Below are 25,076 nucleotides of genomic sequence, written 5' to 3' on the forward strand. Positions count from 1 at the left end.
CAAATTGCTTACAAGTGTTTTTGAACATAACATAGTGGGGTTATATTTAATTATGAGATGAGATGAGAATACTTTGATGGTCTAGTCTCTTCTGTTTTTAGATGAGAACTTAAACGCGTTACTACATCAAATAAAAAACCCAGCGGTCCACCACATCACGAAGATACTGGTCACAACTCATTCCACCTTCATCCACCAATTCCAAACTCTATGCGAGGACATCATGCAGAAAATAGCAGAAGCTAAATCCAACATAGAGTTCCTGCAGGTCATCAAACAGCCTTGCGCTGTTCTCGAATGCGTCACTGACCCCGACGAGATAGCCAACTATGTCCCTCAAATCGTCAACCTCTTTAGATTCATTTGGATGGAGTCTCCTTATTACAATTCAGAGACGAGAATCACCAATTTGTTTAAAGCATTGAGCAATCAGATCATCATATTGTGCAGGAACTACATCAAACTAGAGGCGCTTTTTGAAGGCGAGACGAAAAAGGCCCTAGGGGAATTTAGCAAATGCATCGACTGTTGCAAGAAATATAGAGAGATTTATGATGTTATGGCAGAAGCGCATAGTGACATCAAACCGAATAGCTGGGAGTTGGATACTGGATCCATCTTTAACTATATTGACTCTTTCGTTCAGAGATGCTTCGACATGATAGATGTGTGTAACTGTATGATTATTTTTTGGAAGGTAAGTTTGACATTTAAAATTACTTCCAATGTGTGTCCAATACCTATCGGATTTTGGATAATTTTATTGATATCTCTAGAATTGACGAGATGGACCCGATACCGAAGCCAATGTTTGGGGGTGCGCGAGGAGAGCAGTTTGAAGATAAATGCAGCCAAATTGAACAGGTAGAGTGCTTTACTTCCAAGGAAGAAGACTTATTAATTCAGAAAAATTAGATTGCAATCAGGGTTGAAAATTATCAAGAAAATATAATAACTGTCCTGTTATTATTCAACATCCATCCCAGCCTATATACGTCCCACTGCTGGGCACAGGCCTCCTCTCAGAAAAGAGGGCTTGGGCCATAGATCCCACGCGGGCCCAGTGCGGATTGGGAACTTCACACGCACCATTGAATTGCTTCGCAGGTTTGTGCAGGTTTTCTCACGATGTTTTCCTTCACCGCAAAGCTCGTGGTAAATTTACAAATTTAATTCCGAACATGAATTTCGAAAAACTGAGGTGCGAGCCGGGGTTTGAACCCACGACCCTCTGCTTGAGAGGCAATAGGTCAAACCACTAGGCCACCACGGCTTTCTTCAACAATAAGTATTTTTTAATTATTGCATCTCTCGTGTTCGGATACTCACAGTCGTCGTGACGCCAAAAAAGTGACTATATACCTACTATGCTACCCGCGTTAGGATACACATTATGCATATGATAGCATAAAAACGACGTTAAAACTAACAAGTTAAAAAATAAAACCCTTTAAAAAATAAGTTAAAAATTATCAACTCTACCCCTCCCCACACCCGGGTGTGCGTCCACTCCTGACGTCCAATAAGGAAACTATACCCATTAATTACCCATAGATAAACAGACTTTATAATATTTTGCTAAATGTAGAGGTAATTTTATTGAACTGCTTTGTACCTCCTATAGATGTTCCAAGATGCGCTACGTCACGTACGCTACGTAGCCCCAACTATCCTGGACGTGCAAGCACCCTCCTGGTACGATGACATCCTACAGTTCCGCACCGTCATCAAGGATATCGAGGTTTATCTCATCATTCAACATTATCTTTGTATGTAAAGACAGCTGCTAAGTATGCTCTCTTTGGGTCTTTCTGTCTCAAGTCAGACTTAAGATTGGTTGGTCAGATTTTGTACTTTGAATGATTTTAACAAGTCGCTCGATACGGCAGTTTTATTTGTTCTGTAATCTTAAGATCCGGTTGACGAAATATAGGAGTTAAGGTCGTTTGTCACGGTCAGCTAGGCACTACAGTGCCAGTAGATGACGTTAGTGTGCAAATTCCACGTTTTTTTTTTTTTAGGAATGAAATCGTGGATATTTTTATAAAATAATGTACATACCGCCAATAGCGTGAAATTTGTGATATATCGTACCAAGTTTCAGATGTATTTTAATTTAGAAAATACTTTCACTTGATCGCTGCAGTTTCGACTGAGATATTTTCGCACACATGCTTGTAATTTGTTGTAAACAGAAGACTTTGTTAATTTCGCTCTCATGAACAAAGAGCAGATTGGCCCAGTTGCATAAGGCTTGAGTTTACTCTATCCTCAGCTTAGGAAGTTCGGGTTCAAACCCGTTGTAAGGTTTAACTTTTTTTTTGTTTTTTTTTATTGTTCTCAGTTAATGATGTTAATATTTTTGAAATGTGTAGCTAAAAATTATAAGACCTAATTTAGGCACAAACATTTTTTTTTAAATTTTAGGTAAATCTGAATATGCACAGCACAACTACAGTAAGTGCTATGAGACTTATAATTCCTCACATCCACTCAAGGGTTGCTTGGCAGAGATCCCTTCGAGGGATAAGTTCGCCTTTACAAAGTCAAGGAAACCGAATCACGTACCAGAGTGGAACCCAAGTGGAACCTTTTCATATTCAATTGCGCTGTGATTTCTTTGGCAAGTGTATGGGATGTCAACATGACATTAGTAGCACATAGGTTCCACCCTGGTACGTGACTCAGTTTCCTTGACCGTAACTCAACGATTGTTTTCTTATTTTTTATTTACAATACACTTTACATACTATGAGAAAATTAGTCATAATCATTATCCCTATACATTATACATACCTACATATAGAGGCCTCCTCTCACAATGAGGGCTTGGGCGTTATTTTCAACGCAGGCCCAGTGGGAATTGAAATATAGCACACACCATTAATTATATAGCAGGTGTGTGTACGTTTCTTCATGATATTTAATTGGTTGGGTAGTAATCGAAGGCTCTACTGAACAACAAATAAAAAAGTCCATCACTAAGTCAGTTTTTATTTATTTATTTACATCAGTTAATTAAATTAGCCCACATACAACCACTGCTGAGTGCCTCTTGCATTTTCACGCCACTTTTCCAGTCTTGTGCCAGTCTCGTACACAGCTTATTAGCCGACAATGTATGTTATGACAGTGTTTTTCACTCTGTAATTAAATATTTTATTATGAAAATAAACATATTTTTGAAGAAGCATATTTTGTCAAATTAACTTTTCTCTGAACTCCAAAATTACCGAGATATGAGGCTCAAAAGTTAGTCCGCTACCAAGGGCTGGGGACTTGGAAAAAAAAACAGTAAAAAAATTTGTCCTAAACACCTACGGTCATGGAAACTGAGACTTTTTTGGGCCTCCCCCATATTTTCCCGTTTTGCCAATACTCGCCACGTTTGATAAGCGGGTTGGCGAGCGTAGTAAGTATATGATGTGGGGTTGCTTGGAAAACGCTGCTGCCCATCTTCTGATATTATCCCTCAGCCGATTCCTACGCTACCCACGGGGGTGGTGGAAGTTGTATGTTGTACTCAGCCTCTACTGTACTTACTTTTTAATTTCCTTATAATGCGTCTTTTTCGAGACCAGAGTATTGATGCTTTATGTATTTTTTCGCAAAGTTCGTGGCTTCATAGTTTCCAATGTGAATTATAATTCAGTTCAATACTTGAAAATATAACTGCATTCACATTATAGATTATAGATAATCCCGCCAGTTTCGAGGACAAATTACGATAATTTAATTTAGGAAAAAATTACTTCATTAGTTTACAATGTATGACAACCTATGACAACAAACGAACAAAAAATTATGACTTGACGAATTTGACATTTGACTTGATGTTTTTTTATTTTTATTTTATGGAAAAAGCCACAAGCCATGCAGCCTTTATCTGATTTTATCACTACTAATTTATAATCTGTTAATGCAATTTTCCGTACTTAGTTTATTTGTTAATACGTTAATGTTATGTGATTTTCTTTCTAATTTCTGTCGGAAACCCAAAGAATTGTCAATACATTTGTTCGTTGCACTTCAGTCTTTTGACTGACAGACTTTGTACCTATGGCCAGCAAAAATATTTAAAAAAAAGTTAAACGAGCTTCAAAATGGTAATTATGTGATTTTGATCAGACAAATCAAACGAAATCTGGCAACGTCGCTTAGCATCGAATTGTCAGCGAGTTGACAACGTAGCTGAAACACACACTACTAACCGAGCCGTTGGCGTACGATACTGTCGCCGTCCACTCACATATTGACAAAAAATAACTAAAATAATCATCTAGATTAAGCTATTAATCAAAAGCTTTCTTTAGGTAAATAAAAAATGCCTCCAATAAAGAACAAAATAAAAGTCACCAGATGTGATTTTAATTTCAAATTATTCTTTCAAGCGCACATGATTGTGTTAATACATTAGTATGGAAATCGTTCCACCTTAATGCAAAAGTCCATTAACCAATTCGTGATTTTCACTTGTTCTAGATAATAATAGAGAATCTGGTAGAAACCGTGTTCGAGGGAGTAAATCATGTGGAGGAAGCCGTGGTCGCGCTGTTCTCCCTCAATAACTACTCTCGCAGGAAGAACCTCAAGCGAATCTTCAAGAGAAAGACTGCTGAGGTAACGTGAGAACTGCTTAGAAGAAGAGTTTATGTGGAAAAATTGTTTTTAGGATGGTTATTTTGATAGAAGCAATAAGACCACCCGAGTCGCTTCCTTGGGCAATGGTAATAAGCCAGATCCAGATGATTTAAGTAGGTAAATCAAAAGTTCTGAAGCCGCGTGTTGTGGAGAAGGTAAGGGCATGGTGTGAAAAAGACGATGTGATGTGTGTAAATTCACGCTAAATCTAGTTTCATGGTATACCTAATTCATCACCTGCGAAAAATCAATTCTCAATTGTCTTTCTTCCTTGGCCCAGGTGTGGGCCATGTTCAGCGACGAGGTCCAAGAGGCCAAGAAGGATATGGTGGCGACACGCAGCCAGCATCCCGCTGACCTGCCGTCATTCGCCGGCCGCGCGACTGTGCTCAAGATGAGAAAGAACCGTCTCGTCTATTTGAAGAAGGTATGTATGTCTACAGGGATTGCCACAGTTTTAGAACTTAAGAGTGATTTGAACTCACTGCTGATATGGACGCCTTCATCCAAGTGACTCATCGACCTCAATATCATCTGAGGCGTTACAGCCGTTGGTGGCCCTTAGCCTGTAAGTAAAGCCTTCAAGTAAATCTTTCCAGTCCTGATCTATTCGAGAAAATCCTTCTCCAACTTTTCACCCCCAAGATTTTGATGCCCTGCAATGTTTGACGCCGTTCGACCATCTGAGTTTAGTGGGCCTACTTCTGTGGCCCTCTGACCTTCGAGAAGGCGCTTGGGTACTCTGGCCTCGTCCGCTCGCACCACGTGCTCTACCCAACCAAGCGACCGCCACAAGCAAAAGGATACTTAGTTTTTGGATTATAGCAGAATTATAAAAATGGTGCGCAGTTTTTGATGATTTACGGTTGCGGACACTCGATATATGTTTTGCTTTTGCTTTTAATTTGCACATAAGTTTCTGATGCCTCTGCTTAAAAATCATGTTTTGGAATACTCGACTCTAGGCTTTAGGCAGGGTTTCTCCTCGCTGGAAGCCTTCGCCATTCTCCTGACCTTGAGATGCCCTTTCCATCACCAATCATGTTATAACAGTTTTGATCATTATTCATATCTTTAATAATGTTAAAATCAAGGAAAATCACAACAATAATATAAACAAAAATTAGAGCGCCCGTTTTGTTTAAAGTTCCCGCCAAGAATCTCTGAAGATCTAGTCAGATAAAAATGCACATAGAATTATTGTTTGGAAAATATTTTATTTTATTTATTTTGTTCGGAAAATGAAAACGCCTACATACGTCCCACTGCTGGGCACAGGTCTCCTCTCAGGATGAGAGGGCTATTTAAAATAAATTGTTTTAATGTAATAGGCGTACAGTCAGCATCAAAAGCAGTGGATCACTTTTTCACTCTGTCGCATTGACACATTAACAATCTTGCATGGCGTTTAGTACGTGGCTGTAAAACGACAAAGTACGAAAGTGTATAGCTACTTTTGATGCTGACTGTACGATGCGCGAAGTTCCCAATCCGCACTGTGCCCGCGTGGGAACTTCGGGGTAAGCCCTTTCATTCTGAGAGGAGATCTGTGCCCTGTAGTGGGACGTACATAGGCCGAGATGATGAATATAAGATAAACCCCATGTTTCACCATCCATTGTTTAAATTAATGTGACGGATAAATGTGATGCCGTCTCTGTTTGTTTTGTTCGGCATCACATTTATCCGTTAAATAAAAATAATCAATGGGTGGTAAACAGGCCCACTTAAAATATTGGTAAGTTAAGTACCTACCTAATTTGTTAGCACTTCATGATGGTGATGGTGACACTGATAGGACCCCAATGATCGCAGGTAATGACTGACGCGGCGTGGATGATGCCATGCAGCAACTCTGAAGACGTGATCATGCATGTGAACAGGCTAATGGGCGCCATTGACGTTGCCATCAGGGAGCTTTGGATCTCTTGGACGGTAGCTCGATTCTTTAATGTCATATTATAAAAAAATATACAAACCCCAGTGTAATTAGACTAGGTTATTGGGCACTGATTCCAATATTCAGGTTAAAGCTTTTTTATGGTCAAAATATTTTTTTTAATTTGAGAAGACGTGATTGCACAGAGTCGGAGCTCCAGCAAGAGAGCGACAGTGTTGCAACTAATAAATAAAAAAATATTAATTTTGTTGGTGTTGCCAACACCCAGTTTCGCAACCTGGAGAACGTAGACAAAAACGGGTCCTGTCTTTTTATGTTCGAAATTTGTCAATAATTCTCGACATACAGAGATTTAACGTTTAGTTCAGCAGCAACAGTAGAGGAGCAGTGGTTTAGCTCAAAATGCCCTACACATCCTTTAACCTTAGCCATAAAGTCGTGTATGATCTAGATCATTATGAGCTCTATAACTGCTCATCCACCTCTGCTGCTGACTGTACCTATTCATTCGAATCAACTAAGACAAAGTTCTTTTCTAAATGAAGTTTTTAAGATACAAGCAATATGCCTAAAACTTGTATTTCCGTTCGACGTTTTCCGCAGCACAACTTGGATGAGAAATGTTCGGTTGGCCTTAATAGAACTCTGATGCGGAAAAGTGCTGAAAATCCTGGCTTAATGGAGTGTAACATGGACGTGTAAGTTTGCAAATAAGCTATATTTTTTGAGGAAATTGTAATAAATTAATTACTCAAATTAAATTCCAGAAATATCCTAGAACTATGCAAGGAGGCGTCACATTGGGAAAATCTAGGTTCGGAGATACCGCTACATGCATTTCAGGTAAACAGAGTAGCTACCTGCACAATGACAAATATAAACTATTTTAAAAGAAAGTTTTTCTTCTCTAGTACCTTCTCTAACTGTTGCGATAATTGCGTACCTACATAATTGTCTCAAAAGGCAGCAGGAAGTAAGTACTATCGAACCAGATGGATCGTGGCCATTGTGTGAACTTTTTCACATGACGTTGAATTTCCTGACAATGAAAAACACTAAATAAATCCGTAAATGTTTAAGGTAGATAGAACCAAACCCACGCACTAAAATCCTCAGGATAGGTTAGGACTTTTTGATTGTGTGTGTAAAAAAAAAGTAATGAATCGACAATAAAACGGGAAAAAAATCATCGGTGATTATCGAACCTGCTTTGCTTACAAAATTTGACGACAATCTGTCGAAAAATGCGACCTGTAGAGAACAGACAGCCGAAGATGAAAACGTTTTTGCCCATGCTGAAACGGAGATGCTTCACGCTCACCATCAATAATTCACTGATTCAAACTTTTAAAGGTCTACGCGAAGAGCAAAAGCTTGTTATTTGTGTACGAGAGCGTGCTAGCCGTTGTCAAAGGGTACAACAAGATATTGGACTCGCTCTCCCCTGACGAGAGGCTGCTCTTCAAACCTCTGACCTCGGTAAGTGTCGCGTTAAGTTAAGATGCATCGAAAAATATGTCAACGAACTAAGAACAATTAGGTACTTTGCTCATCCGCGACCTCAAGGTAAGGTTGTAAGGTAAGGTCGCATAAATTTAGAAACTATGGCCTAGTGATTTGACCTACCTCTCAAGCAGAGGATCGTGTGTCAAACCCGAGTTCGCATCTCTGGAGTTTTCGAAATTCATGTGCGAAATTATATACTCAGCAGCACAAAATTTAGCCCACTCCACAAATTACTGTTACTGCATTCGAGGGCCAGATTTTTTGCCGCTCAGTATATTATTATTAATAGAGATTGAGTGACGACCACTGGGTATCGAGGTTTACAATAACCTTGATTGTATCATTAACTTTTCCATCAATGCATAAAACAGCGACACTCTCAAAATGTCATTAAAATAATGCAACAGAATACAAATTATTAATAAATTAATCTTTTATTCGAATATCACAAGATAATAACTTATCCCACTCTTAAAAAAACCACAATATTTATCTATTAATTAAATCAAACATAATTGTAATGAGAATTATAATAATTAGTTGTTCTTTTCGACACTGCTCACAACAAAATTTACTTTATTGTTCATTTGTCTTATTTTTTCTAGCTGTTATAATGTTATTTTTTTCATATTATTATTATTATTATAGTGTCGAATTTTGCTCAAAAATATCCTTCTTATAAAAATAGGTAAAAATACTAACATAAACAACTATCCAAATGCGTATTCATATCATCATGTTCAACCATTTGAAGGCAACAGGGGCATGGTAACTTAGTTCCGGTAGCGTTCAACAACTGTGTCTCATCAAATATGTCATCATCATCATCAATCACTATGGTGTGATTAGCAAAGCTAGTGGATGCTCCTTCTTCGGGCATTGTGCCATTATTACCAAAGAAAGCCAAGCACTCCTCCAAATGTTCATCTATAGTAGTAGTAACCTTATTTCCACAACATGGACATTTAGGTTCTGTTAAAGCAGATACGACACTGGTCCCAGGTTCCAATTTAACTGGCGGCAGTTTAATGGTTCTCGCATCGTCACCAATAAACGAAGGCAAGAAACCACTTTCTAAATCTTTCTCCTCTTTTGGTACTATAAACTTACCGTTATTTTTCAAATGCTTGTCAAATTGAATCTTTTTCACTACTGACTTCACTTTGTCTATATCATTGGGATCAAATTCAGTTTTTGGTATAACTGGTTTTAAAACATCTTCCCAGTTCAAATTATCATCTAAATTCTTTGGCTCTTTTATTATATCAACTTCATGTTTGGTATGGTTACGGAATGTACCTCGCATTGTATTTAATGATCTATCTAAGTCTTTTCTCATCACAGAATAGTCTAAACTTCCGTCAGATTCTCCAATTTTATTTCTATAGGGCGGGATTTGAGGTATATTTTTGTAAATATTTTTTGAAACTGGTATAATCTTCTCAATTAGGTGTTTTTCTTCCTTTGTTTTGCCTTTGTAAGGTGGGATTGGGGTTAAATTTTTATGTATTTCTTTTAAAACCGGTTTAACATCTTTAACTAAATTTACTGGATGATTTGCATTTCGTCTTGGAGCAATATTAGTAGACGGAGAGACAAAGTTTGGTTGTTTACGTTCTTCTGAGCTAGTACATATTTCGGAAATTATATCTTTATTCAGACATTCATCTAAGTGGTTATTTATATAACGTTCATCAACTTTCAACTTACATATTGGACAGTCAACTTCAGATACTTTTGAACGATTGGCACTAGAATTATCCACAGCAATCAATTTCTTATTATTACTACTAGACACTGCTATCTCTATATTCTCACCATAGATATCTTTGAGAAGAGATTTTGCAGTGGTTTTGAAGTAATCATCTATTTTTTTCACTTTTGATGGGGGAGAATCAGAATGCACCGCATTAGCCTTGTGTTTAACTGGCTTTTGGACATTCATTTTTGTATCAATCTCATCCACTAATTCTGCAATTGATACACGTTTACGAGTAGTGGTAGTTTTGGGATCATTGTTGGTTCTATTAGGTAATTTTCCCCTCACAATGTATGGGGGTGGAGTTAATGGCTTGTTAACAGTTGAAGGCACATGTCTGTTAGCCCAAATATTTCTAACTGCCTCTGCAACATCAACAGAACTCGATCTCGCTCTATTTCCCTGCAATGTGTTAGCTTTTCCAGTGAAAACAGCTGTTATCTTTACTGCTGTATCAGTAAGAGTCCTGATACCTTTTTGCGTAAGCACTACTGTACTGGCATCGTTTGACTTGGTTGATGCTGGTTTAGGATTTTTAGCTGGTGCTTTTAGTATCTTCGGTTCCCCTATTGGCGCAGACGTCTTATTTGTTGTTATATACTTAGTGATGTCACCTTTGGGTTTGGCACCTGGTTTCTTGGCACCTGGTTTCTTGGCTTTATTTTCTGGTTCTTTGAATTTAACGAATGTACCTCCACAGTTACGTTGATGGCATGACCACCAGGTATCGGAGGGCCCGGGAGGTTTGTTGCACGTGCGGCGGACTATCCCGTAGTGCGGCCTGCGCGACTGGCACGGGCCGTCGCAGCGCCACCAGTGTGTCTGGTACAGCTGCACCTGTAAATTTTATGACAGAAATTGTAAAGAAATTGCCGGATCAGTCATGATTCAAACAAAATATCATACAATACAATGTCTCTGTAGCAACACAGGATTAGCTTGCTAACATGAGCTAGCTATAGTCTGTAGTGTCAGTAGTCTTTCGCACACCACTGCATAGCTCACATGTCCCCGTTAGCAACAAATGGAGTCATGTTGCAAGACAATCTATTATTTGTGTTAAAAACTTATTGAATATTATAATTGCAAGTGATACAGAAAACAGGGTAGAAAATTAAAAGGTAAGCAGTAGGTGGCCATATTGCTTCAACACAAACTTTTCCAAGCAACCTTTTTCAACAGAAGGAAGAAAAGACTAGATTAGAAGTGGTGAACACTTTTTTATACAAATGTTTCTTGGAGTTGGTGATGTCTATTGTGTTTGCATGTAAACTTTAATAACTAGATGGCAACAGATGTAAATGTAAAAAAAAAAATAGTTTCTACTTAATTACCTCTTCATGAAAATCATGGTAAATGCTGATTTTGAGTCCTGCAGCATTATTGATGCGGTGCATGTGCGCTTGGAAGTTTGGTCCGTGCCCATCCCTGTCTTGATCACGGGATGTGACAAACAGGAAAGCATGTATCATTTCATGGAGCAGTGTTTCTACTAGGTCCTTCCTTGGTCGTAATTTTAGGAGCGGCTCGCTTAAGGCTATGTCACAGAGACCTCCCCTGCCTTCATATCTGTAAAGGTGGGAATTTATTGTAATTGCTATTTAAAATGTAAACCAATGCTTTTTTTCGCTATACTTAGACTTAGACTATGGGTGATAGAAAAATCTCTAATAGCAGTTCTTATTTTAACAATAATTGAATGATTGAGTGATTATTTAGCATGAATACATTTTTAACACATTCACTGTCCCCATACAAAATGATCTGACAAAGTCACAATTCCAAGGAAGCACAGATTCCTAAAAAAAAACTTTATGATCTAACATTGGGGGCACCCGGACAGGGAAGGTATTAAAGTTGCAAAAGTCATGGTCTGGTCCATCCCTAACTCTGCAAAACACCAGTCCGCAGCATGAGCCTTTGGCCTATTATCAACATTATGAAAAAATGCGATGCCTCTAGCCCCGGGCCTAAAAAAGTCTTAGTCCGCCATTGCCTCTAGGTACTTTGTTTTGTCATTATGTTGCCCTACCTGCCATAAAGTAACTTGACCTCTGCCAGCTGTAATTAAAATGTTGAAACAAATGTGGGTGGTTAGTGGTACATAGGCTCTCTACTAGACTGTTATAGGCCAAACCGTACGGCGAAAAAAAAGTGATACATTTTTCCTCCTTCCTCACCACACCACTAAGCCGCACTACTTGTTTGAGGGACAGAAAAGTTTACAAGTTAAGTCCAGATCTACTTACGAGCATACTCCAGCGCATGAATACATCCGCTTACTCCATCTCACGACCGCTCGGCTGGCTAATTTAGTCGAAAAGAACATTTGATCGAACTGGATGAACATGTTGTGGACATTGGGAGTAGGGTCGATCAACTCCAATTCTGGATCCGCCAGATTTATTTTGGCATAGTTAGTTCGTCCAACACTTAACATTATTGCCAATATAAAAGTTCTACCTAATTTTTAACATAATTATATACGATAAATCATTATTCAGTTCCGATTCAACAATACAATACAATGCAGCTGTTCGTTCATTCAATGACCAAATTGACCAATTTTATTATTATGACAGACAAATAAAATTAAAATGACAGATGCGAAACCGCGAAACGTCAACGTCATGGTATTTCATATCACCAGCCAGTGCCAAAAGAAGCGGTCCGAACTTGAGTGTAGCTTGATTTACATGTGCAATAAGAAAAAAACAATGAATATTTGTAATCAACGGGATTATTCTAAATTAAATATTATATTATCCATTATTATTTAAAATGAAATAAAAAATGTCTAATATTATTTCGAACAGTGAAGGCGAAGATACATGTTGTATGGATTGCCAGCATTATTTTTATTTCTACCAATAGTAGTATTTGAAATAATTCATGTTTTGATGATGCATTGCCTTTTACATATTTTCATTACTTTTTTAATATTTTAGAAATAATGTTCCCATTGTGTTGTCAATATTTCAGAAAAATATTTCTAAAATGTAATCTCAATAAGCAATTATTAAAAAAATAACAGTCAAATAAATAACTCGCATCTTCCCATTAAGAATCAGCATATTGTAAAAATGCAATAGCACCCCATTATATGTTTCAAATATTATGCCCGGGAGGGATCCAAATTTGATAACCATAACATAACGTTTTTCAGGCATGTGAGAAAAAAGTTCAGCCTGGGATTTCAAAGTTAACTTGGACGTCAACTATGTCTGATGCGTATATTGCAGACTGTGTAGTCCAGATAGGAGAAGTAAGTTAATTGTTAGAAGTAAGATAAATTGGAGGATGAAAAGTGCTGTAAAATAATAAAAAAAGTAAAGACATGATTAGCTACGAATGCATTTATATTTTATTTTTACAGCTTCAAGATTTCGTAACTACTTATAAGAATTGTAACTTAAATTTAATAAAAATTATGGAAAAGATATGTGACACACCATTGATGGAATTTGATATTTATAATGTGTTTGTAATACAAGAACTTCGTCAGTTAATACGGACTATGGAAGCCGAAGCCTCTGAAAAAATCTTGGAGATGTACAAAGAAATTATAATTTATTTGATAATTGTGTACGAGGGATTTGAAGCTTACATATCCCAGGTAAAAAAATAACTTAAAACAAGACTTAAGGAACAAGGTTAAGGAAAGCAATGATACCAAATTCATAACACATTTAAAATCTTTTACTTACTTACAGATGGCAGAATATTGGGTTAAGTATGTCAGAAGGTTCGATGGTGCATTAGAAGACGCTTTGAGATTGGCAATTAAAGCTACGATGCAGAACATATACAAATGTGTTCATGGTGATGGTACGCATAATAATTGCATTGATTGATGAGTCAGATTAGTTGATTTGATGGATGAACGATTGGTTGTTGCATTTTCATAAAAAAAATTTTTAGCTAATTGAAAAACAAACGGTGTGTATATGTACATCTATTTATTAATGTTGTTCAGGTACTATGGCACCTTCACCTCTGATAAAAATGAATTTGTATCTGACTGGCAAAGATATTACCTTCATACCGACACGTTTTGAAATTCAAGATACATTTACGACGATTCTTGAAGAGATAATCCATATAATGGGAACTGTTCCTCGACTGTTCGAGAAGTTTGCTTTGCCCTCTGGTGGCTTGAAAAGATTTTGTGAAGTCATACAAGTTGATGCTGACTCAAATAAGCTACAAGCTCTAATTGACGCAGGTCAGTACAGTACATAAATATGATAAAAATTATTAAATTAAACGGTTCAGCTCAAGATTAAAAGTCAGGAAAGGTCCGACTATTTTCGATCTTGAATGCAGGGAGTGGCAAAGCACTTATGAACATATTGAAACTAGTTGTACTGTTCTTGGTTTATGATCGTGAGTTGAAAAGTTTAATTTAATATTTTTTATTAAAGTAGAACTTTGTTTATTGAAAATTAAGAATAATAAAATAGATTTAAGATAGCGCTTTAAAACTCTTTAAAGAAATCTCGAAAAGGTTAGCAGACGTCACAGGTCACCGAAGAGCTGGCAGCTTCCTTGGACAAAGAATTAGCTTAGCAATTCAAAGAGGAAACGCCGCCAGCATCTTCGGGACCTTGCCTAAGGGTAAGGGGTGCTCTTTAAGTAATTTGTTTTAGTTTCAGGGTTTCATTTTTATTTTATGTAAGTTTTTTATATAGTTTTTATTTTTATTTTAATGCATTTTATTTTTATTAATATGTCTCACGAGTTCAAGTAATATTAATACTATTATTTTATAACCAACTGAAGTTGTCTAAGTAACGCCTAGTGTTTCAATTATTTTTGTTATGTGCGATTGTGGAACGATCTAACAGTCGAAGAAAATGTGTAGCTAAAATTTTGTTTTCCAGAAATTGAGTACAATCTAGGTCTGATCAATGAACATATCCGCATGTGGGACCCTTATGCACACATATGGAAGGTCGATAAGGAAACATTTATGGTTAAATATAGAGAAGAAAATCACACTGCAGCGGAATTTGACGCTTTGATTATCAACTATGGCGACTTGGCGAATGCTGTTCAGATTCAAGAAACCATAAATCAGGTATAAGTTGTAGTCTGATAAATCATTGTATCTTTCACAAAAACGTGGAGAACTAAAGTACCCCACTTTACTTTGTTGTATAACTAGCTATCCCAAATATTTATTATTATATTTGTATTAATTTTCTGTTTTCCAGATACATTTCGTAACACTTAATTCAAGCGTGCTAAAGAAATCTATAATAAAGCATTGCCTGCGCTGGCAAGTTATGCTAGGGGAACTGCTGCGGAAGATAACAGAATACGATATAGATGAAATTTATATTTATGTAGAGAAAAGCAGCGAAGTAGCTATGCAGGTAAAGTCTGAAAAGTAATTTATAAATAATTAGCAATGAACTACTTTTTAAACATAATACAATTATGATTGTAGATGCCAGCCGATTTGAAAGAACTTGCCTCTTCGATAGCAACATACGAACGCTTGATAAGTGATTTGCCTCGCATTGAAAAAACGTTCCCACCTATTACAGATAAGATGCATACATTAGGTACGACGATAATATATATTTCATGATAATGACAATAGATTGTATATGGATTGTACATTTGAGAAAAAAAAGCTTGTATTAATTCAAATATTGATTTTAGCAAAATTTGAGGTGGAATTAAGTTCTGATATGGTGACTCGTCATGAAGAGATCCCTATACTTTGGGAAAACTATTTGGCACTCCTTGAGGAAGCCAAAAAACAACTAGAAGGCAATAAGGACAAATTCAAAGCTGAGCTATTAGAGCAAGCTGAGGTAACTACATACTTTAATTATTATAATTATTAGCTTAGAAAATTTGAATTGCATGTAGGTGTGATATAGTATGTTATCGAAATGCTTGTCTTGTTGTTGTGCTTCTGTGTTGCTTGTGTAGTTGTTGTATTCTGGCTTGATGTTCACTTACTTTACATGACAGGTATATTTTATAATTATATGTATATTTTATCTTTATGTTAAGTACCATAGTGTGTTAATTTGTTGTATACAATTCGGGTAGATACGTAAGAGAAAGTAAGCTTTCGATATTATCGTATCTGCATTGTGTGTGATTGTGATAGTTTCAGATGATTAAGTTTTTATACGCAGAAAAAATATTATCGCATCTACGTAGTGTGTGTGACACTTAATTATCCATACGCATCGTACGTACGCGTCCATACGCGTCGTTCATACGCAATAAATTTCGTTTCATTGTTAATTGTGCAACTATATTCAAATGACATTAGATGATGATATTTCTAACCTTCACTAGTGTATTCCGGGCTTAGCAACCCTAGCTCTACACGTCATACACGTGCTGCGTGCGAGTGAACACGAGTTATGCGCTAGATAGAAAAGCATATAGTAGGCACGATTCTTATGCCTAAACGTAACTTTTGTACGGCAGAGAAGCTTCTGTACTTGTACTATTACTTATTTTGTGCAGTGTGCCATAAGTTAAGTATCAAGTTTTTGAAAGAAAATAGTACTAAACTAAACCATTAGCTCGGCTACTACGAAACTCGAAACTCTAAGTTTGTGTCGTGCGGTCCCTTTGACACTTATACTATTTAATACGAGAGCGAGAGAGACGGTACAATACGAACTTCGTGTTTCGAGTTTCGTAGTAGCCCTGTAGTACGGGAGACGAGAAAAAAAAATGTACCTACACAAAAACTATACCAGAAAAAATCCTTAGTTCCATGGTGTATCTGCGACCTCAAGCATCAATTACTGAAATATGAAAAATGGTATCTAATCCCTGATTAAATATTATGTTTATAAGAAAATCAAAATCAAATATTATTTTTACATTTACTGTACTGTCTATTCTTAAACCAGGAATTTAAAGAAGCGGCCAAAGAATTTTGCGAAGACTTTTACCAGTCAGCGCCAGTTAGTTCTGACGTTTCCGGTAAAGACGCTTTGTCTCAACTAAAGGCATTCAGAGAACAATTAAATGCGCTAAGAGCTCAAGAACAACAAATACGAGATGGTCTTGCCGTGTTCAATCTAACGTAATCATTTTGAATTCTAAAGTAGTTATTTGTAATCGATAATTTAAGATCTCCGGGGATAACACACATATTATAATGGTGACTTTCTTAAATAGCGTTTAAAGCATAATGCCACTGTAGTTTTTGAGTATCTATTTATTTCCTATTAAATATGACCTGCTAGGACCAGTCGCAGATCTCTACCACCTTTCATTCTTTCCTCCTTTACTGATAGTTGATTTAAGTTTGAATATTTTGATTTGATGAACAACCTTTGTTAATTTTAAAGGACTCCAGTGAACTTGGATCTACAGAAGATGGAAAAGGAGCTGGAGAAGCTAGAGGAAGTTTGGGGCTTGGTCTTCCAATGGGAGGAGTCTTGGGATAAATACAAAAATCAAACTTTCTGGGAAATGGAGACAGACGAAATGGAGGAAAATGTTATGTTCCTCTTCAGGTGAAATCATTATTTTAACCGTATAAAATAAAAATAATAGGGGTATTTAGGAAAAAGAAACAAAATAAACTTAATTTGATCAATAATATTAATATTTTTATGTAATAAATTTTATGTAATATCTCATTTGATATCAATTATACCTAATTTATTTGTAGATGATCTTTTAAATTGTTCTTTACTGTGTTCAATATGTCAAATAATAATAAATAAATTGTCACATTAACTTCTTTTGTGGTGCCATTATAAAGGAACTTCAACCGACTCTCCCGACAGCTTAAGGACAAGGGATGGGATATCATCGATACAACTAGGGTGAAAGTTGACGCTTTTAGGCGTACTTTGCCCCTTATTAACGATTTAAAAAATCCTTGCATGAGAGAACGACATTGGGATAGGATTAAAGCCTTTATGGGAGTGTGAGTATTTCATACTGAATTAATCATATATTATGTTGTGTAAACTTGTCACTGTACAAAAATAAACAAACAAATGCAAATCATGAGACACATGTACAAAAGCGAACTTATCTGTTTAAGGAATTTCTACCAATTACTCTTTAAGCGGATGTCTAGTGTTGTGAGGGAAAAATATTAACATCTCCATTTCCTGTTTAATTTTTCCTTAATTAACAGTAAGAATTATAATAGAGATTAATTCATCTTAGAGAGTTTGATCAATACTCGGAAGATTTTAAGTTGGATCTTATTATGAAACTGAACTTCCAAGCTTATGGTGAAGACATTGCGGAGGTGTCTAACGCAGCCACCATGGAATTAAATATTGAGAACGGATTGAAGGCTATTCGAGACGTGTGGAAGAACACGACTTATGAAATGCAACATCATCATGGTGACATGTATAAGATCAAAAACACAGAAGAAGTTTCACAGGTTTATTTTTAAATATTCCATCGTACATTGTATCTCAAAAGGAAAAATTGGCAAATACGTGTCATGGATGAGTCAAAACAGGCTATTAAAATGTATGTCAGCATCTTTTCTTTTCATCCTGATGTAGTTGGCCCATGTTAACTTTCTATCAAAGTGCAGTTCTTAATATTTTGACTGGAGAGGGGTTCATCTTGAATAGTCACAGATGGGCAGTTTCAATTACCTAATATAAAAGTTATTTGAAATAATTTGGTGATACTGGATTTGATTCTCCAAGTGTTGACGCATCGCAGCGCCATCTAGCGGAGTATACAATGTACTAACCGTACTAACGAATGTAACACTGAACGCAGGTCCATAAAGCAGCAAGCGCCGCGCGCGCTGCGATCAAGCTGCACTCACCGGATGCTTTATAAGTTCCTTTCAAAATTGTATCGAGTCTTTCTCTCTCAACATTTCGCTTTCTTTGTAATATTTACCTATCGTACGTATCCATACGTAAATTAATAATTAAAAGTCAAATTAAAAAGAATCATTCTGCCCCAAGTTGCACCTAGACCTGACTATAGGCAGGCTAGAGAAAGGAGAAAGGAAAGCAAGAAATCTGAGGACGACTGCAGATACCTACCCGTAAGATCCTCAACACCAAGTTTCAAGCCAGTTGTTTATCTTGTTTAACAATCTTGCAATCTTGATTTCAGTTTGTTGGACATGCCCCATGTCAAACTTTATTATTACCTCTATTTTATTAATAAAGTATTACTTAAGCAATCAATGTATTATCATTAAATAAGTTCCTCAATAACAGTTTTTGGAAGATCACCAAGTACAGTTGTCCTCCATGAAATCAACTAAATACGTTGAACCATTTATAAAAGAAGTCGATTATTGGGAAAAATCTTTGGGCTACGTAGCCGAGTGTATTGAGGTAGGTCACCATAACGTAATAATTTACTTAATAGTACATTGTGTCTTAAGGGCGGTAAATAAGGAATTATGAACGAGAGTTTATTAGAAGCCTGAAGTCGAAGACTGAGGGCTTTAATGAGTCGATGTTCGTAATTCTAGTACCGCCCGTGCGACATACAATGTTTTTCACCACATTTGCGAGTAAAATTTTATATTTATAAAAGAAAAAATATAGTTCTTCCAAATATTGCCAATACCTTAGGCTGCGCTCTTGGTAGCGCCGCCCTCCCCCTCCCGCAGCATGCGCCTGACGTGCGTGTGCTGGTCCTGCAGCAGCATCAGTACGGATATTGACTCATTTACTGACCTTGGGCTTCATGAGAAGCACATTAAGGACAAGGGTTTTATTTGGAGGGTTGCAACCAAGGTAGCCTGCATGTTACGACACTGCTTACGAGCAAGTGTGATGAAAAATACTTTCTTAGTTAATCATACAGTTATAGTACCTATTATCAATTCTCTCTAGGTACTATCTAGTTATCTTCATTCTCTTTTAGATTTCTTTACAAGTACAACGGCGATATCTTTACCTTGAAACTATATTTGCTGGTGAAGATATTAGGAAACAACTTCCAAATGAAGTGAAAATATTTGACCAACTTACCGCTGATTGGACTGAAATCACTAAAAAGTAAGTTTTTTAATATGTTAATTAAATTGGTTAAATAATGTGGTGTACTTATTGCATTAAATAAAAATAAAAAACATGTACACCCACCCACGGTCATGTTAAAAAAGAGGTACAGTCAAGGGCTTAAATATATAATGTACGTTACCAAGACGTCAAAAATATCTATACTTAGGTCACCTTAGGTATACCTTTATAATACCACTAAACATAAGGTCGATGTATACATATTTTTGACGCTATGGCTGTACTTATAGATATTTATGCCCTCGACCGTACTCACTGCTTAAATCTTTTTACTTCTTATGTTATTGCATTAAATTCAAAGAATACTCGTATCTTTGTTTCTGACTCCACTCATTCATTTGCTCAAATATACATTTTTACATTATTTCAGTATGTACGCTGGAAAAAACGCAGTAGAAGCTTGTCTATTCAAACCCGCGCCTTATGTTTATAACTTGTTGAATCAGATGGTAGATAATTTAGATGGGATTCTCCGAGCTCTGGAAAAGTATCTAGAAACTAAGCGACAGCTATTTCCAAGATTTTACTTTATTTCTAACGATGACTTGTTAGAAATTCTTGGTAATTCAAAAAGGCCGCAGTTAATACAAGTTCATTTGAAGAAACTCTTTGACAACGTTACTAAAATAAGGATTGACAAGGTAAAATCAAAATGTAATAGTAATGAATTGCTTTTCTTAATTTAACAGTTGATTATTTGAAATCAAGTAGATTTTTTAATTCTTACCATGCAACACTGTATTTACTGTCAAAACAAAAAAAAAACGTTTTGACGGCTGCAATCGGCCGTATCGGCGAGCAAGTGGCAAGTTAAGTTCACGTTTTTGTTTTGGGTCGGATGGATTGTTGGTTTTGCGCGCGTTTTAAGCCTCTATCGCTATGTTTATTTTGGCTTGTTTGTAATTTAGTAGTGATTGAGTACTATTATTAGTAATAAAAAGATAGCTCTTCGGTATATCGACGATAAAAAACATTTGCTTGGAAATGGGAGACGATCACTTAGAAAACTGTTACTTCGTGCCTTTATCCACATTGGTAAGTGTCTTTTATTTTATCCTTACTGAAATAAATAGTAAATAGTTTTTACAATTACCGTAACTATATGGCCCAGGCGATTGATTTTATACTGCTTAATGTTCCTGTTTTAGTTTTATATTTTAAAATAATTATGTTGAATGCAACAATAGGTATTCTTTTCGTTTTACCATTAGGTATTCTTTTCGTTCAGTAAATTTTGATTTGTTATATGTATAAAGTGTGATGTTTGTTTTTTTTATTTTATAAAAAAATTAAAAAAGTAAGTGAAGTAATTTTAAGTAATTAATTCCTTTACATTTATACTATTTGATTTTTTCACAGCAAAAGGTGAAAATGTTCGTGAGTGAACCACTTGATACCAAAAGCAATTGCAGCCGCAACCTGTATCAGCTTCAATTGCAAAGAACCAAGGAGAAACCCCTCCGCGAGCCCCTAACATTCCACACTGTGATTAGTTCAGCTATATACTCACACGATTGGAACAAGCTCCTGTATCTTCTAAAGAAATATCCTGTTTCTGAGATGAGACATCCCAAACTTTCTAATGATATGGATATTTATATTAGGGTGAGCTTTAGTTTTTATACTATTCCTTAATACATGGGCATCACATGTACGTGTACACATGTTTGTGTTTTTTGCACAGTATATGTGTCATACCATTGCAGCCAGTGGCATAGCACATCCTCACACTTAAAAGGGTCTCACAAGGCTTTAAATGCGATGCAACCATAGAAAAGGGGCCTCGCTGATAAGACTTTGCCCACGTCTACATTAGTCCACTTATTGCAGCCCTTCTAAAACAAAAAGATATATACAATTTTGTATTAAACAATGGTTGGTGTAAAGTTTATTGTCCACAAAAAAGTACCGTAAGTGCCTTAAGTAGCTCTGGGAAAAGGACGATACTGGGCCATGCTCAACTTGGCAGCAGCATGACCATATTCTCTAATTTTGTATGAGCATTAATCTTTATTTTACAATTAAAATTGTGAGTAATTAAATTCAATGAACTTAACATAAGCAAATAACAAGTACAACATACAAAAAAGACACGAAATGAGATCTCTGGATAGATTCAACAGACAGTTACATACTTTTTACGGAAGTAAGATTTTGATAAGCAATGGCTTTGGTATGTGAAATGTTTGTTATGAAAAAACTCCTTCATAAACTCTTGAAGAGGTTATCAGGCCAATTCGGAAAGTACTGCTTGATACTAGCAATCCAAAATAAACTTTCATGAGATCCTATCACTTGCAATTTCACAAACAATAGTGTAAAGCTGAGTTTCCACCAATAATGTGCAAGGATGTGTTGTGAGAAATGTGTTTTTCATTAACCAATACTGTAAGGGTAGCGACCCTTAATTATACTCGTAGATAGCGACAAACCAATATACTATGAGTACCCTTCTTGGTTGTTGCGAAATGTGAAAAGAAAGTGTTTAGATTTAAAACTGTTTATTTATATGTTAAATAATGTTACAAATGTTATAATGTTAGGTTGAATCACTAATCTAGCCACTAAATGTCTATACAAATGTTAATGTTCGCGGTTAGAATACTGAAACGTGATTGATTCAAATAATCTTAAGCAATATTAAGAAAGCTATATGACAGCAGTGTCGATAATTGGGGTTACACGCGTAGCGCGCCTAGTAACATTAATGTGGGCTGACCGTACAAATACAAACAATCCATTTACCTCGCCTCTCACAGCACATTTCTAGTGGAAACAGCTAAGCAGAGCGAGTGTGGAGATCAACGAGTGTTTTAATGGTAAATTATGTATAGCGCCGCATACATAACTTTATCTACATGCATATCATAAGTTTTCTATAATATGTTAGTATGGCCTGTATTTGACTGACTTTGACTGACTTTGCCTTCGACCTTTGGACTTTGACTTTGACTTTGACTTTGACTGACTTTGACTTTGACTGACTTTGACTGACTTTGACTTTGACTTTGACTTTGATGAAATAATTTGTTATCTAATGCAAACTAGGGTTAGTGTATCCAAAATTGTCCTCATTATACACAGAGGATATTTTTTTAAAGAAACAACAACAATCTACATGCATGTCATAAGTTTTGGCCAATATGTGCAGATATGCATTGTTAAAAAAGTATTACCGATACTTTAATGTAAACATTAAGATGCACTGTACTTTAATGTGAACATTAAGATCACCCACAGATACTAGGTTTCTATAACAAAGCCATTTGTAGTCGTTTCTGACCATCATAATTTGGACGGCGTGATATGCAGTGGAGGGAGAAAACAAACAATCCATTTAGCGTCTTTGCCAGCACATTTCTAGTGGAACAGGTAAGCAGAGCGAGGTGAGGTAAATGAACTGTTTCTATTGGTAAATGTGTCCAGTAAGACAGCTCTCTCTGTCATCAATCTGCAAACTTCATAAGCACCACTTATAAGATATTTTACTTCCAGGCATACACAATACTCCTGATGCACCATCCCTTCGCTAAGGCGAACTGCCTTCTCGATGACTACCTCCACATGGTCCTTGGCTGTAGATCTCAAGAAGACAAGAAAGCTGTGATCAAAGTACTTGTCACATTGACTGACAAGTTGTATGACAGGACAGCTAGAGCCAGGACAGTGGATGTTACGGATGACGAGTAACAAGGGGTATAGTGTAATCCAGTATGTAATCATTAACATCCTAAGGAATTTGCACTTACAGAGGTGTGTGCTGTATGTGCTGTCAATAGGTATAGTTGGCCAATTAAGTGCTTTATTGGAACAGTTCCTGCATCAGAATAAGGAAACAAGGCTGATTGTCATGTTGACGTGTAGTGAAATGACCCTTGATGTTTTAAGCTGTACAAATGACATTGAACCTTAGAATGGTAAATAAAATTCTATTCCATAGCTTGTGTATTCCTAGTACTCCTGCCATCAATGCTTTGGACGGCGTGGAGGTTTCGGAGTGGAGGGAGAGGGTAAGAGCATGTGCGCACTAGCGTTTTTGCCGGCGGTTTCTCGGCGGAGCGGGAACGCGGCGTGCACGCGGCGAGCAAGCTGCGGTATCTCCGTGATTATTCGCCGCCTGCGTGCCGCCGCGGTGACGTCGCGTGGACGCGGCGATTAAGCTACGTACGGTCATATACAGTTCGCATCGCCGCGGCGGCACGCTGGAGCCAAATAAACGCGGAGGTACCGCAGCGTGCTCGCCGGGTAAGCAAGTACCGAATGAGGGCTATCGTTTTTTGATGGCGCACTGTTGCGTGAGGTTTTTAAGTACGGCTTTCAAAGTCTGTTATTACGGGCGTGAAAACAAAGTTTAGATAAAAGTCACCTTAAAACCGTACCATAAAATATCGAGCAACCATAGTGTTGCGTAGTCCCGTTTTGTTCGGAAAAAAAAGGAGGACAAAAGTTTCCGAAAGACAAAACTGTCTCAAAACACAGACATTCATTGCCCCGTAACGCATAATTGCCATAATTAATTTCAGGTAATGCAAAATATTCACAAAATTATTCTTATTATAAATAAATCCGCGTAGCTCAAAAACTATGAGGTTTGACATTTCGGAGACCTCACGCTACACTAGCGCCTCTAGCGGCGAATTCATACGCGATAGCCCTCATTGTATCAAGATATTCTTTTCTGTTTACGTTCTTGCTTAGTTCTGGACTTTTGTCAGGCTGCTAATTGGATGCCAGCGCGCATTGGTGCCTGCAGTGGCGCGCGAGCGCTTACTCTGTTGATTGCGTGTTGCCAGGTAACCATTGTGCTGCGAGTGTCTCGGCCGCGCAACGAACAGAGAACACGCTCGCTGCTACGCTGCTCGCTCTATTGCCCTCTGGCGTCCGGTCTAGTATATGCTGGCTGATGTCTGGTCCAACCACTTTTGTTAACCGTAAACATGACTGATCTAGCTCAGATGATTGTCAGGACGATTTTCTCGGAAAAAAGTTGAACATAAGGCATCCAGATCTGATCTAAGTTATCGTACCTACAGGTGCTGGGCTGTTACTAATGTATGTATGTTGTACACAAATCTTTATTGTACACAAAACACGTGAAATTAACAGATAACAAGAGAAATAGATGTATAAAGGCGAACTTAGTCCTTAAAGGGATCTCTTGAATTAAATCTTTAAAGTGATTGATGATAAATCTGAAATGTATTTGTGATCAAAGTGAAAGATATTGTATAATGCCTTTTAATGCTAT

The 25,076-nt window shown here is 36.9% G+C and overlaps 3 protein-coding genes and 1 long non-coding RNA gene across 4 annotated transcripts in view; 2 read left to right on the forward strand and 2 right to left on the reverse strand.

The window, feature by feature from the left end:
• Nucleotides 1–25,076, forward strand: part of kl-2 (dynein heavy chain 2, axonemal kl-2) — a 112,528-nt gene that overhangs the window by 2,053 nt on the left and 85,399 nt on the right. The window contains exons 4-27 of the mRNA XM_074093790.1: nt 102–689; nt 770–864; nt 1,625–1,741; nt 4,483–4,620; nt 4,922–5,068; nt 6,457–6,576; nt 7,145–7,239; nt 7,309–7,384; nt 7,895–8,020; nt 12,973–13,071; nt 13,183–13,422; nt 13,520–13,634; nt 13,783–14,031; nt 14,690–14,886; nt 15,023–15,184; nt 15,259–15,376; nt 15,477–15,631; nt 16,700–16,875; nt 17,144–17,311; nt 17,563–17,730; nt 17,979–18,204; nt 19,013–19,132; nt 19,671–19,804; nt 20,199–20,469. Coding sequence (XP_073949891.1) covers nt 102–689; nt 770–864; nt 1,625–1,741; nt 4,483–4,620; nt 4,922–5,068; nt 6,457–6,576; nt 7,145–7,239; nt 7,309–7,384; nt 7,895–8,020; nt 12,973–13,071; nt 13,183–13,422; nt 13,520–13,634; nt 13,783–14,031; nt 14,690–14,886; nt 15,023–15,184; nt 15,259–15,376; nt 15,477–15,631; nt 16,700–16,875; nt 17,144–17,311; nt 17,563–17,730; nt 17,979–18,204; nt 19,013–19,132; nt 19,671–19,804; nt 20,199–20,469 — 4,100 coding nt within the window. The remainder of the gene's footprint in view (nt 1–101; nt 690–769; nt 865–1,624; nt 1,742–4,482; nt 4,621–4,921; nt 5,069–6,456; nt 6,577–7,144; nt 7,240–7,308; nt 7,385–7,894; nt 8,021–12,972; nt 13,072–13,182; nt 13,423–13,519; nt 13,635–13,782; nt 14,032–14,689; nt 14,887–15,022; nt 15,185–15,258; nt 15,377–15,476; nt 15,632–16,699; nt 16,876–17,143; nt 17,312–17,562; nt 17,731–17,978; nt 18,205–19,012; nt 19,133–19,670; nt 19,805–20,198; nt 20,470–25,076) is intronic.
• LOC141432253 (uncharacterized) lies at nt 2,773–3,907 on the reverse strand. The gene is made up of 2 exons (XR_012451801.1): nt 3,544–3,907; nt 2,773–3,144 (listed from the first exon to the last, which is right to left on the reverse strand). It is a non-coding gene; the product is annotated as an uncharacterized lncRNA (long non-coding RNA).
• On the reverse strand, nt 8,495–12,400 carry mh (DNA-dependent metalloprotease SPRTN). Its single transcript, XM_074093787.1, has 3 exons — nt 12,056–12,400; nt 11,141–11,375; nt 8,495–10,643 (listed from the first exon to the last, which is right to left on the reverse strand). Exons 1-3 carry the CDS (start codon nt 12,244–12,246, stop codon nt 8,745–8,747), a joined length of 2,325 nt encoding a protein of 774 aa, XP_073949888.1. The 5' UTR covers nt 12,247–12,400; the 3' UTR covers nt 8,495–8,744.
• LOC141432250 (uncharacterized) lies at nt 20,628–23,514 on the forward strand (the record flags this gene model as incomplete). Its single annotated transcript, XM_074093789.1, is given in 3 exon segments — nt 20,628–20,863; nt 21,188–21,433; nt 23,324–23,514. Coding segments are annotated over 3 exon segments (488 nt in total), but the record flags the coding sequence as incomplete, so codon positions are not given.

This window comes from Choristoneura fumiferana, chromosome 10 (genome assembly GCF_025370935.1).
Source record: "Choristoneura fumiferana chromosome 10, NRCan_CFum_1, whole genome shotgun sequence".
NCBI lineage: Eukaryota > Metazoa > Arthropoda > Insecta > Lepidoptera > Tortricidae > Choristoneura > Choristoneura fumiferana.